The sequence below is a fragment of the Brienomyrus brachyistius genome, chromosome 4, assembly GCF_023856365.1.
Source record: "Brienomyrus brachyistius isolate T26 chromosome 4, BBRACH_0.4, whole genome shotgun sequence".
Taxonomy (NCBI): domain Eukaryota; kingdom Metazoa; phylum Chordata; class Actinopteri; order Osteoglossiformes; family Mormyridae; genus Brienomyrus; species Brienomyrus brachyistius.
Window position 1 is genome coordinate 13,448,414 of NC_064536.1, and position 12,120 is coordinate 13,460,533.

The 12,120-nt window shown below is 44.6% G+C and overlaps 1 protein-coding gene and 1 long non-coding RNA gene across 7 annotated transcripts in view; one reads left to right on the top strand and one right to left on the bottom strand.

Moving 5' to 3' along the window:
* The window catches only part of LOC125739917 (ATP-dependent 6-phosphofructokinase, platelet type-like), a 20,172-nt gene extending 14,838 nt beyond the window's left edge, over positions 1 to 5,334 (bottom strand). For 2 of the 4 annotated variants that reach the window (XM_049010477.1, XM_049010475.1), the window contains exons 1-6: positions 5,073 to 5,332; positions 2,167 to 2,240; positions 1,390 to 1,467; positions 897 to 1,086; positions 324 to 489; positions 194 to 238 (exon numbers count right to left, since the gene is read on the bottom strand). In XM_049010477.1, the coding sequence (XP_048866434.1) occupies positions 194 to 238; positions 324 to 489; positions 897 to 1,086; positions 1,390 to 1,467; positions 2,167 to 2,240; positions 5,073 to 5,160 (641 nt within the window). In that variant the 5' untranslated portion in view covers positions 5,161 to 5,332. Of the gene's footprint in view, positions 1 to 193; positions 239 to 323; positions 490 to 896; positions 1,087 to 1,389; positions 1,468 to 2,166; positions 2,241 to 5,072 lie in introns of all 4 variants that reach the window. The other 2 variants (XM_049010479.1, XM_049010478.1) reach the window with 2 other exon arrangements.
* Positions 5,335 to 5,458: 124 nt separating this feature from the next.
* LOC125739918 (uncharacterized) overlaps positions 5,459 to 12,120 on the top strand; it is a 34,238-nt gene continuing 27,576 nt past the window's right edge. For all 3 annotated transcript variants that reach the window (XR_007397383.1, XR_007397385.1, XR_007397384.1), the window contains exons 1-3: positions 5,459 to 5,573; positions 6,275 to 6,355; positions 11,278 to 11,335. This is a non-coding gene — a long non-coding RNA (uncharacterized LOC125739918). The remainder of the gene's footprint in view (positions 5,574 to 6,274; positions 6,356 to 11,277; positions 11,336 to 12,120) is intronic.

A 12,120-nucleotide genomic window follows, 5' to 3' on the forward strand; every position in this document is an offset into this window, starting at 1 on the left:
AGAGATGCAGAGACTCACGGCAGAAACAGAGAAACATGGAGTCTTGCACAGAAACTCAGAGATCCACAGAGACTGACACAGAGACTCGCACAGAGATTCAGCCTAACGCAGAGACTCAGAGATGCAGAGACTCGCAGAGACTCAGACCTTCAAAGCTATGCACATTTCATAGAGACCAAACAGGCCTAAATACCCGCAATGCCGTCCCATCACCTCCAGCACGAACGTCCTCTGGTGGCTGCAGAGACGTGAGAGAAACAGAGAGTCAAAGAGGCGCCGGAACCACGGCTCAGCCAACGAACACGGGTGGCCATGGAGGTTACCTCTGAGCTGTGGTCATGATGGCGTCCACCACCTCGATGATCCTGTGCAGGGCCGAGTCCGTTCCGATGGTCATGTCGGTGCCGCAGAAATCGTTGTCGATGGAGCCCACCATGCCGACAATGTGCAGGGCTGAGTACTTCTGCACCGCGTCCGCGTCGATCAGGCCTGCAGGGGGCGAGGCCGAAGTGTGAGCGCAACCCGCCCATTCCGGAATGCGGGGCATCACTATGGTTACACAACCACAAACCGGACCTCTAGCTGAACCCCCCCTTATTGATCACTAATGTGAATTGTTGTTGATATTTTTTTCCCTGCAAATCCCAAGTGATGGAGAATCTACAAAAATGGATCAGAACCAGGGGATAGTGGGTAAAAATATCATTCTGGGAGAACAGATCCAATAATTTATGGGGATATTATTACTATGTTGGGTGCTACTTGTGGCTTATCAGATGCCGTAATCCAACTACTACTTGACATTTTATCCATTTGTGTAGCCTGGCTTGCAAAAAATGATCCCACCGGTCCGAAGTTGACATCGAGTCATTTCCCACAATGCCCCAGAGCCACACCCTGCTGCAGCAGCTCCTCCAGTAGGCCGCTCCACTCCTCCCTGAAGAGGTTTGCGCCCGTGAGGCTCCCGTCGCCGCCGATGACACACAGGTTGGTGATGCCGTGCTGCACCAGGTTGTGGGCGGCCTTCAGGCGGCCCTCGTGCTTGCGGAACTCCATACAGCGGGCGCTGCCTATTACCGTGCCGCCCTGCAGGAAGCCGAGTCATGTCGGGTGAGGTGGGGGGGGGCAGGCACACACATACACAGACACACACGCACACACAGGAGCTCACTCGTCTAAGTATACAGGCGTGCATTAACAAGTGCAGGCATGCATGTTTATTGACTGCAGATGGTACATATTTGAGACTCCAGTGAGCGTCCAGAGAGCCCAACCCCCCTGAGCAGTTGCCTGGTAACAGACACTGCACGAATCACATTCCCTTATCACATCCTGTCCCGCCCCCTCCAGCCTCCCTGCACCAATCACCGGCTCACGACGCCCACTCACCACTTGCAGCATGCTGGAGACGCTCTCCCATGTGGCCTCAATGATGTTGTCCCCGCCGTCCACCATGCCCTGATAGCCCTGTAGGGGGAGCACAGACACCCGACACTCACTCGCAGTGACACAGAACACGCCTCCTCTCTTATCGCTTTTATGTGGGCGCTAACAATGCCAATCCGAATGGACCTGAGCCAAGTGTCACACAAGACTCAGTGATTCACTGGAAATCAAGACGTGATGGCAAACAGTGACAACCGGGCCACACCTAAGAGAAGCTGAACTCACTTCCTCAATACCACCTTTACAGCATGACGTAGCAGCTGCTGCCATGTTTGGGCCTCTAGGAGGAGGGAGTCTCGCCAAAAGTTACTTCTGCCAGACAAGAAATGTCAGCTCCGGGGTGGAAAATAATAATTATTACCTCGCGCTCTTTGTGTCACCATAGCTTCCACGCTATAAATAGCCTTCTGCCCCAGGACACAGTAAAATAAGATCCTCTCGACCAACATCAGTGCTGATTAAGTGACTGATTATAGACCTGCTATGGTCAAAGACTATGCTCTCATGGAGGCTGTGAGCCTGCGGAGGTCTGCTGACCCCTGCTGGGAAGTCAGGGGTGTAGCCAGTGTTTTACATATAAAAAAACATGGGCTATACCCCTGACTTCCCAGCAGGGGTCAGCAGACCTCCGCAGGCTCACAGCCTCCATGAGAGCAGCTCAGTCTGTCTAGCCTTTTCTCATCTCCCTGGTACGCCATCGTGTCAGTGTCCTGGTCTTACCTCATGGATGAAGTACACTTTGGCTCCCACGTAGATTCCCATGCGGACAACAGCGCGGACGGCTGCGTTCATACCTGCACGGGATACAGAAGAGGAGAGCGATGAGTTTACATCAACCAGCTGAGTACTCTGTGACTGTGACTGTTTATGCTCAACTGGATGGTTGAAACAAAATCCCGGTCTGGACTTTTAATCTCTGGACCTGAATTACTCAACTCTGGCTATGATGTTCTATTAATGTTAAATGATGTTGGTTAAATTATGCCAGCTGTCTCATAATCTCCTAAAGTCACCCCATTATTTGCAGTAATCATCCCACACACCCATGGGTTTTCAAACTCAACCAAACACACCTTATTTGGCTAATCAATACCACTTTCTAAACTAATTACATTAATTAATTGATTGAGCTGGTGGTGAATACGCTAACAAATCCATGCAACGCCTGAGGTGCCCCTGAAGAGAGGTTTGGGAACTGAAGCGGTGTTAATCTAGTCATACAACTAGATATCAGTAAATTTTTGGAGTACAAAAAAAATTCCTGTAATTTTTTTTATCGTGTTATTCCTAATTTGCATACGTTCTAATGTTAAATGTCTTTTTGACACTTACTACCCAGACAAATAGCTGTAAACATTTCCTTTGACTGCCTAAAACTTTTGCATATGTAATTATGTACATTTGTATATGAATATACTTGTATGCATCTATAGGTGTTTCTACATACATTTATGCTTATATAAATTTGCATATATATATGTGTGTATTTGTGTGTGTGTGTGTGTGTGGGGGGGGTATATATACATATATATATACAGACTTCTATGTGTGTGAATAAATACATCAAAGGACTACAATGGCTCAACTACAGCAACACAATTCTCTGGGTTTTCAAAGGCCTTGAGAGGTATCAGGCAATAGCCAGGGACGCCTTTTCCTGTGCTGGACGCTTTGCTAAGGCCCCCAGCGACTCGCTGCTGAAGGTGGAGACAGACGAGAGGCCAGGCTCCCAGACCACTCTATTTAAATGCCACTTTGAGTTTGCTATGCTAATGCTGTTACTAGGAGACCAAATGTAATTAGCAAAGAGGCCCTACCGCATATATCTAAGCAGGCGGCAGGACAAGCAGGGTCAAGTGTGTTTCACTGCAATGACCTTAAAATGCTCCTTTAATGTCAAAAAAGGGCCCTTTACATCCCATATATGACAGGCATTCCGGTGAAGGTCAATCCAGCATAAAATGACAGGCAGAGCACATAAATAGATGACTTTGGAGCGTGACACGTTCAGCGCGACAGTTTTATCCCCTGCTTCTGTTCCTCTGACAGGCTTTGACAGCACGGCCATCTTAATTAACAGCGGTGACAAGGGCACCTGAGCAAGTCCTGTGACCCAACGCAGGTGAGGATTGTACACGAATAAATCCTCAAGTAGCCAGGCCTCAGAACATGCATCAGCGGAAATTAGAAAAAAAAATCCCATGATTCATCAATTCCAAACCAGTGACCTTGAGACACTATTAAGTTCCTTATTGCCCAAAGGCATGCTTCTAATTTAGTCTACAAAACTGTCCTATTCTAAAGAATAATCCTTTTGTATGAAACAGTCCACGTCTGTTCAGTCATTAATGTTCCAGGTACTGGTCACCTGTCCTGACACACACACACACACACACACACACACACGCACAGAGCATCCCTTACTGCTGGGGGAATGTGGGATTCCACGCCATGCTCCTGTCAATAACGATTCCTGTCACAGCAACATGGGGGAGGGGCTACTTACAAGGTGACCTTATCTATCAAATTCACCTGACATCTTTGCATTAATAGAACGGCATTTCAGGAAGACCGAACAGGAGTGATGCCTGACTACGCGAACATTCCCGAAGCTGATGAAACGCCATCACAGCCCCACTGACTCAAAGTGATACGCAGCTGAGTCACGCCGACTGAAAGGAGAATGTGGCGAAATGACTGGCACGTTTTCGGTATGATCTCAGGTTGGGGGTGTGGGCGGCCGGGATGCTCGTGTTTCCACTAGAGCGGCCTCGGCGCTGCGACTTGCATATCCTCACGTACGCACATCCATCCATTTCTCGGTCTGTCCTCCCCTCCATACAACCATCATGACACAGCCGACGTCCCCATTTATACATAAAACAGAACCAGTGTTTTCGCCGCGCAAAAGTGCACTGATCCCGAATCCCTGTTATTATTATTATATCTACATTTCTACTAATGCAGATTGCTTGTCAAACCACGTAAACGCCGGACTTCCTGTTTCGCTCAGAAATAAATGTAACGCTACACCTTATCACTTCTCCCGCTATACAAACCAATGGATCATGCGACCCTATATACATTACACAGAAAATGGTTCTTATATTTTAAAAAAACATTATCAGATCACGTTTATCATGTTAATACAGACGGATTTAGAGAGGATGCGGCGCTGACAAGTGGATGTGACCGTAATCGTGAGGAGGAAGCTCTGCAATGCAGCTTTCGATTTTTTTTTTTAACTAAACATGATACTTGTGTATATGAGTAAAACGTGCAGATGACATTTTAAAGCACGAGACGTTTCGTTTAGTTCATGCGACGATGCAACTCTGCGGCTGTAACATCTAAGTAATCACATGTTGCGTGGTATTTTTAACTGTTTTCGCTCTACTGGGTTGCTACGTATACCGGTGTAATAAATATCACGCCGTCTGTAAACAGTGTATTTCACTACATAATAAATTGATGACTGCGCCTTTCCTTGCAGTGTTGCGACCGACATCGTTAAGTCTCCCGCACGGTTACAGCGATGTAGAGGAAATAAAGCGAAATCGCCCGTCTTTCCACGAACTGGCATTACAGGCTGTGGAGTGACAGTGTAACCTCGCAGGACACTTTACCTTGAGCATCCCCCCCGCTTGTCAGCACGGCGATGGCTTTGCCAGCGCCGGAGAGGTTCTCGAAAAATTTCTTGTCTGGCTGCGCCATGTTTTCCGTCTTCACCCTCCAAGTGGATATATAATAATATTAGTGCTCAAATGCGGGCTATATAAATATTAAAAGTGCCGGTTATCGTGGGACTTGAGAGAAATTCCTGTAAGAATGTCCGCCCCCTCTCTTATATGCCCTTGCCGTGCTCCGCTTTTTACCAAGAGAAGCCTCACCGGCACTGTGAAACCCACCGACAGTGACTCACCGATGGCATCGACGGCCAATCAGCAACCGTCATGCGACCACTCACGGCCAATCAGAATGAGGCGTGAGGCCGGCAAAGCGGTGAGAAGAACGGGGAGAAATCAACAGGAAGCCGCAACGATGTTCTCTCCGTTTCATTTCTCCCTCTTAAGGAAGAAAAGGAGCAGGACACTGCTTTGCGCAGGATGATCTGAAGCTAGAGTAAGGTAATATACCGATCACGCCACTTTTGTGGGCACTTAGCTTCGTCGCACTTAAAATAAGTCAACAGTTATCAAATGACGCACCTTCACACTTCCAATACTTTGGAAATCAGCTCTTCATCGCAACAGCTGCATCGGAGTCACGTACTCAGCTGCAGTCCCTGGAGCCCTTGTTTGACAGTGAATGTTATCCAGTCTTTAACCATATTTGATTAGATAAAAGAAAACTCAAATCAACAATAAGTTTTGACAGTTATGCAATTTATTTAGTGGAGAAAGTTACGAAACGCCCACTACTTTCACGTAGGGAAGATTAATCACATTCTTACACTCGATAACTGGTTATGACATCTTTAGCAGGGATGGCTGCAGTGAAATGTTAAGACCTCCCACCTTCAGCCCCAGACTTTGGGGTCTCCCAGGTCTCACCAAATTTTGCTGAGCTGGGCGGGGGTGGGGGGTGAGTGGGGGGTCGTGACCCACCTGGAAAGTGCAGCTCTGTGAGGTCAAAGAGGGAGGGGGGGGGGGGGGGGGGGTCCTGACATGAATCTTCTTGACCAGGGTGGGGGAGGGGTGACGACATTAAAGGTTGTTGGTAAGGGATGTCGACCTTCTTTGGGCAAATGATTTATAGCCATGACCTGTGTTCGTTTATTTTTAATTCACCACGGACAGATTTCTAAGATATTGCACATCATTTGCAGGTGTCGGTGGGACACTCCCAGAATGTCCAGAAGAGGCGGGACGTCTGAATGTCTGCTGTCGTCATTGGACAGTCCTGTCAGGTAGTTCTGACACCTTCCTCCCTGCAATCTACAGTAAGACTTTATCCATACGGCCAGTCATCCAAAGAGTCACTGCTGTCCCAAACTTTCTGAACCTGAGCAGTAAGACTCTGACAGTGACTCATGGAGCACTAAAGCCTTAAAAAGTCTTTGTACTGCTTTCCTTGCTGGTATCAAGAACTTCCATTCTCTGGCAGTTCGTCAGTATTGGCTCATAGCGTGATGGTCCTTTAGAATCTGTGTGTTAACAAGATTACTCTCATCAAAAGGGCTGGATAGTCAGAGCTATATCGATCAGGGCTGGTCCGAATCAGGCCTGACTGCGTACCAAAGTGTTCCAGCAGCAGACGCCAGTCATTCTTTTAGCTGTATTGCATTAAGCAAAAGGGCAAAACCTTTCCTACACCTCAATATTCAATTTTTAATTACTTTGCAGAAGCAACAGAACCTGGACTCCTCTTTTTCTGCTTTCACAACACTTAGTACTAATAGACACGTTTAAAAAAAATTTTCAAGGGGGATGGTGGGGGTTAAATGTTTGTGAGGGGAGGGGGTGTGCATGTGCAGGGACGTGCTGGAGGGGGGGGCTTGCCTGAGCACCTGTCTGTTTTGTCCAAATGATTGAAAGTGCCTAGTTCTGAGACATTAGCAAACCCCACCTAATTAAATTTTGTTTTGATTTGCCGAGGGGAAGACAACCTACCCCCCCCCCCCCACAAAAAGCCTCTGCACTGCCTGTTAGCCCAGGTTAGCTCATGTTAGCCCAGTGATGCACGGATGACCAGCCTGTCTAATGTCATCTACAAATGACACATACTCTGGATCAGGGTCTAACAGATCACGGTCAGCTGCTCAAGCTGTGGATTTTGGCCCCAGTGCCTCACATAGTTTCCCAAAAACAAGCCCCTTCCCCTAACCGCAAGAGGTCTGCCCTCTTCGGTCTTAGCCAATCAGAATATCCCAGAAGGCCTATCTGTCCACCCTTGTGAGCCTGTGCACATGATAAGCTCCGATGGTGACTAAATATAGAGAGGTGTCCCATGTGAGCCCAGGGCTGCAGGGCAGCACCCAGGCAGCACCGAGGTCTGGCCCAGCCTGTCAGCCTCAGTCACAAATCCAAGCTGTTTATAAACTCTCTTCACGAGGCCCACCGTCGAAGCAGCATGTTCAGCTCACTTTGGCTCCCCCTATAGGTGACATACAGTATGTGCAAATCTGCACCCAACATACCTGCATAATCCGCTTTCCACCGTGGAAGCGATTTTGTGTATATCAGCACATTTACTGGCACCCAGCCCTTACACGACACAGTTATACAGTAAATTCATCACTGGAGGGACAGAGAGATTGTCAGGGGATATCTCGGCTCTTCCCACACAGGAATGTCATACCTGGTTGAGTAGTACTTGATGGTACGTTCATCTACAACCCTGGAAGACAATATTACTAAGGTCAGAACCAATCAAGTAGCCTGGTTTCTCAGGAAATGGTCAATCAGTGTTAGGACCAGGGCAAACACAAGTTAAACATCACATGTCCATATGGCAAAAAGTTGTGTTCGGTATCAACATATAAACATCATTTGACAGAAATTAAAATTTACTGTTTATTTCCAAGAAACTGTTATAATATGTCCAAACTTTTTTCTAAGGAATTTTAATTTGTTTTCTTTCCAGAAAATGGCCTTGGTAGTATTATCCTAACATATCAACATAGCAGTATTCTGAATTTGCTGAAAATTTGCGCCTAAATGATTAAAACAAGTTTGTTTCTTTGTACATGAGCACACAATAGCATGGGGTATACCACAAAGTAGGATTTTTCCATTAGCCAGATAATTTAAGCCAAATGTAATTATTGTCCAATAAGAATGTTACTTATGTTACTTACTTATTTTTTCTTAGCGAAATACCCCCCCCCCCCGTCCACCAGGTTTGATGTTCCTGTGACTCCGCTAAAAAAGTCACTTTCAGGGTTTTAGGTTTTATTGTCACATGTTTGGAGGAACTTGATGAAATTCTTGTGCTACAGTTGCAGTACCTGGGAGGACTATAGGACTAACAATAGTGCAATGATTGAGGAAACATCAATCCTCAAACACTGTAATCTTTCGTAATCATTAACGGTGCTTCCTGCGAATTTAGACGTTGAGTTTTTCGCAACTGGGCATTTTCGAATTCTGTTGTGTAGGCTGACATCTAGTGGTACTATGGACAAATTACAGCGTATATTACTGCCTTGGCAATATGATCTTGGATTTGTTTCCACAACAGACAGCTTAAGTAGTGGAAATAGTGAAACCGGTTCTGAAAGAACATAATGTGTTATACATTAATTTTGGTTCATTCTTTACAGTCCGGTGTTCACCTACAGCCTGTAAAATCTGTAACCTGCTGAGTAAACAATGGTCCAATGCTTTGTACTTCAGTGGATGTGTCCCAGGCGTCCTGTAACCCTGTAATCAATAAGCTCTTATGAAAAATAGGTGGATGTAGCACTTTATTGGGGTCGTTCCATATCAAATCACCCAGAGGGTCCCAGGTCACCCTCTCAGATTCCCCTGAAAAGTTCACCAGTACCAAACTTATAGTGAAACCCCAAACGTTACGTCTGTATCTCTATTAGTTTTGAAACTACACCCTTTTGAAATTTTAAAAATATATTTTGCTAACTAAGCGTTTTTGATCAAATTTCTGACATTCATAGCTGCTTTGATATGGCATGACCAGCTTTGAAACCTTGTGACTAGGCCAGACCGTGTCTGTAAAATCCAAACAGTTTGGCTGCATCTTACGTACTTTTCCTCCTACAAGGCTTTGATCTGGCCAGAAATTCAAAACGGCAGCCCCTCTTGAGAGCTTCTCACTCAGACAGGCTGCTAGATAACACAAAATGCGAAAAATTAAGATATCCAAAAGCTGTAGTTTCAAAACTATAGGAGAAGCAGAGCTTTTTGGGGATGTCTCCACGAGGTTGGTGTAGGAGCACCTGTAAACTAGGGGCAGATCTAGGAAGTCTTTCTCAGACTGTGTGGTTTGATATGGAATGACTTAATATTGATATATACAAGGTGACAGATGCTGAATGCTAGATGTGTAATCAAACTTAATTCTGAGATGAAACGATTACTCATTAAAAAACAGACATTTGACTCTACAAATTTACATAGTTTTATTGTTATACATGTTTTTATGAAGGATTAGCATATATTGATCAGCCCGTTACTGCGTGGTAAGAACAAATACGGTTTTGCCAACAAGATGCGGTTCAGAGTACATGATCGAATAAAACACGCTCGATTATTTTTCTGTAGTTTATTTTATAGTCGATCTTTCATTGCAGCGATGATACAGGCCGTTATGCAAATTGACTAGGGGCTCGTTTGTAGGATGCAGTATCGACCTTCTCCCAGCAGATGTCATCATTTGCTCAAAATCCAACCCTTGACGAAGCCTATCGAAATCTCCGCAAGGAATATGATGACTGATGAAGAATATCTAGCCGACGTAACTTACAAACCCGGTGCTGCCCTGATTATTCAATAAAGATGATATGCCAACAATAGAGGAAAACGCTCAGATTTTAACACACAATCGCATAATGCCTCTCATCAGCAGAATGGGCCTAATTCGAATTGATAAGTAACGCAGTTTGAAAATGTATATATATATTTCGACCCTCTCCTTACTCCAGGTTACTTTAATCACCTTTGTCCTAGTGGACTATTGCGTATTTTGGTGAGTTAAAAATGACAAACTCGAGAGAACAAATTACACCGACAGGCACATTTCCGTTCTTCCATCAATTTTGCACCATTACGTTTTCTATAATAAAAATTCCTCACCTCGTCCATCAAGGTCACTTTAATGATTGCCTCGTTATTATTTAGATGATTATGTGTTGCGAGCCATTTAGCGTGCTCGGCAATTCATGCTTAATTTATTTGGTGTAGATAGCGTAATGATGGCTAAGGGAGCTGAGGGTTTGCAGAATACCCGTGATGTTTAATTGCTGTTCTGGAAAAATGCGATTTGCTTAAACCGGTATATTTAGCACCTTACAAATAAGGCGGGCTTTACGATGCGGGTCAATTTAACGGTCGCAGTGTTAATAAGTTGACCTGGAGGAAACGCTTGTCGGCAGGTAATGTACTATCGTCCCGGGTGAGAGCGTACCGGCTGAGCCGTGAGCCCCGTGGTCATTCTCATAAAACAAGTGTTTTCAACCTGAGGTTCCGTTGCTTTCTGGGGGGGCTTAAGTAGTTGCGGAGAGGTTTTAGAAACATTTTATAAACTGGCGAAATAAATCGATTCACTTAACCTGGGAATACGATGAGGGTTTATCTCGATATAGCTGCTCTTCCAATCATAGTCAGTAACCGAATGTATTTTACTTTTTATGCTGCTGCTTAAAAAGTCTACAAAATACTGCTATGAAATGTACGTTAGTACCTGCTTGTTGACAGATTTATTTCGGCCAGTAGGAGTCACTAAAACCATTTCATCAATGAAGAGGGACGTCCTATGTGTTATTTTGTAAGTTTAATCGGACATTTTAAATAACCTCATTTTAAACTTTTGATGCATTGAGAGTGCCCACCTTTATTCACACTAATGGTCAGGTCATTAAATTTAGGCCTATTAAATGCTAAATATGGTGACACTCCGTTCATTGAAACCTCCGCGGTAATAATTAGATATAAAAACAAGTAGGTCTAGTAGCATATGGTCTTGCATTTTGCCGTCTTTATTCCTCTGTACTCTACTATGAAAATGAGAAATCCATATGAAAACAGCAGACGGTGACGTGGAAATAAAACCATCCGGGCGTTCAGCAGAATCTGTACAAGGGGAATCTTTGTATATTGAGTACTGGCTTTAATTGCTTAATGGATTGAACGATTGTCCTCATTTATCCTGCAGAGTGATACAAGGAGTAGCGCTGGCACTTAGGGGGGAGGAAAGCTGAATTGGAAATCAGGTAAGGACGAGTGCCGCCATCAATCCTTACGAAGTTCTAATGAAACACCTCGGTTTCCCCGTAGATATGGCGCAGTAGGGGAGAAGAGACTATACTTTCCTTTATCAGGAAATAATTTCCTTGTCTTGTTGAGTGAAGAGGACTTCCTAAAGTTCAACAGGAAGGCGTTGGCTGTATGGGTGTAGTTAATAGATCAGCTAGATTATTCTCGCTGTTTGCACTCCACTCGTTATTGATTAAGGCGATTAATAAAAACACAGCACTAGCAGAAATGACAAAGAATGATGGCTGTTTCATTGCTTAGCCGACATTGTTATCCACAGGGACAAAAATCACACCCCTTTATATAGTTTTATGATTTACAAGAGCAAATTCAGTTCAAGTACCTTAAGGGTATTTCGGCAGAGAGCGATTTAACTCGGCGGCTTTTGGGTTTTAAGTCCGTGAGCCTATCCTTCATAGCGTAACCTTTTTTCTCAGTAAAATATGGTAGGCTAGTTCCAAAAGAACATAAAAAAATCTAAATTAAGATAAGCTAAATTAAGCTAAAGACAAATGCCATGATAATTATGATGGTGATTGATATGTTTCATGCCGTTGTTCTTTTATGTAACTCGTTTAATTTTCATGTTACTCATTAAATGTGTTGCCTGCTATATATAGGCCTTTTATGGAAAAAAATGTAAGATATTTTGAGGAAAAGAGCAGGAAAAACACAATAATTATATCTTAAGTGCAAGACAGATCTTAAGTAGCCCAGTGCGACCAGGCCCTGGGACTGATTG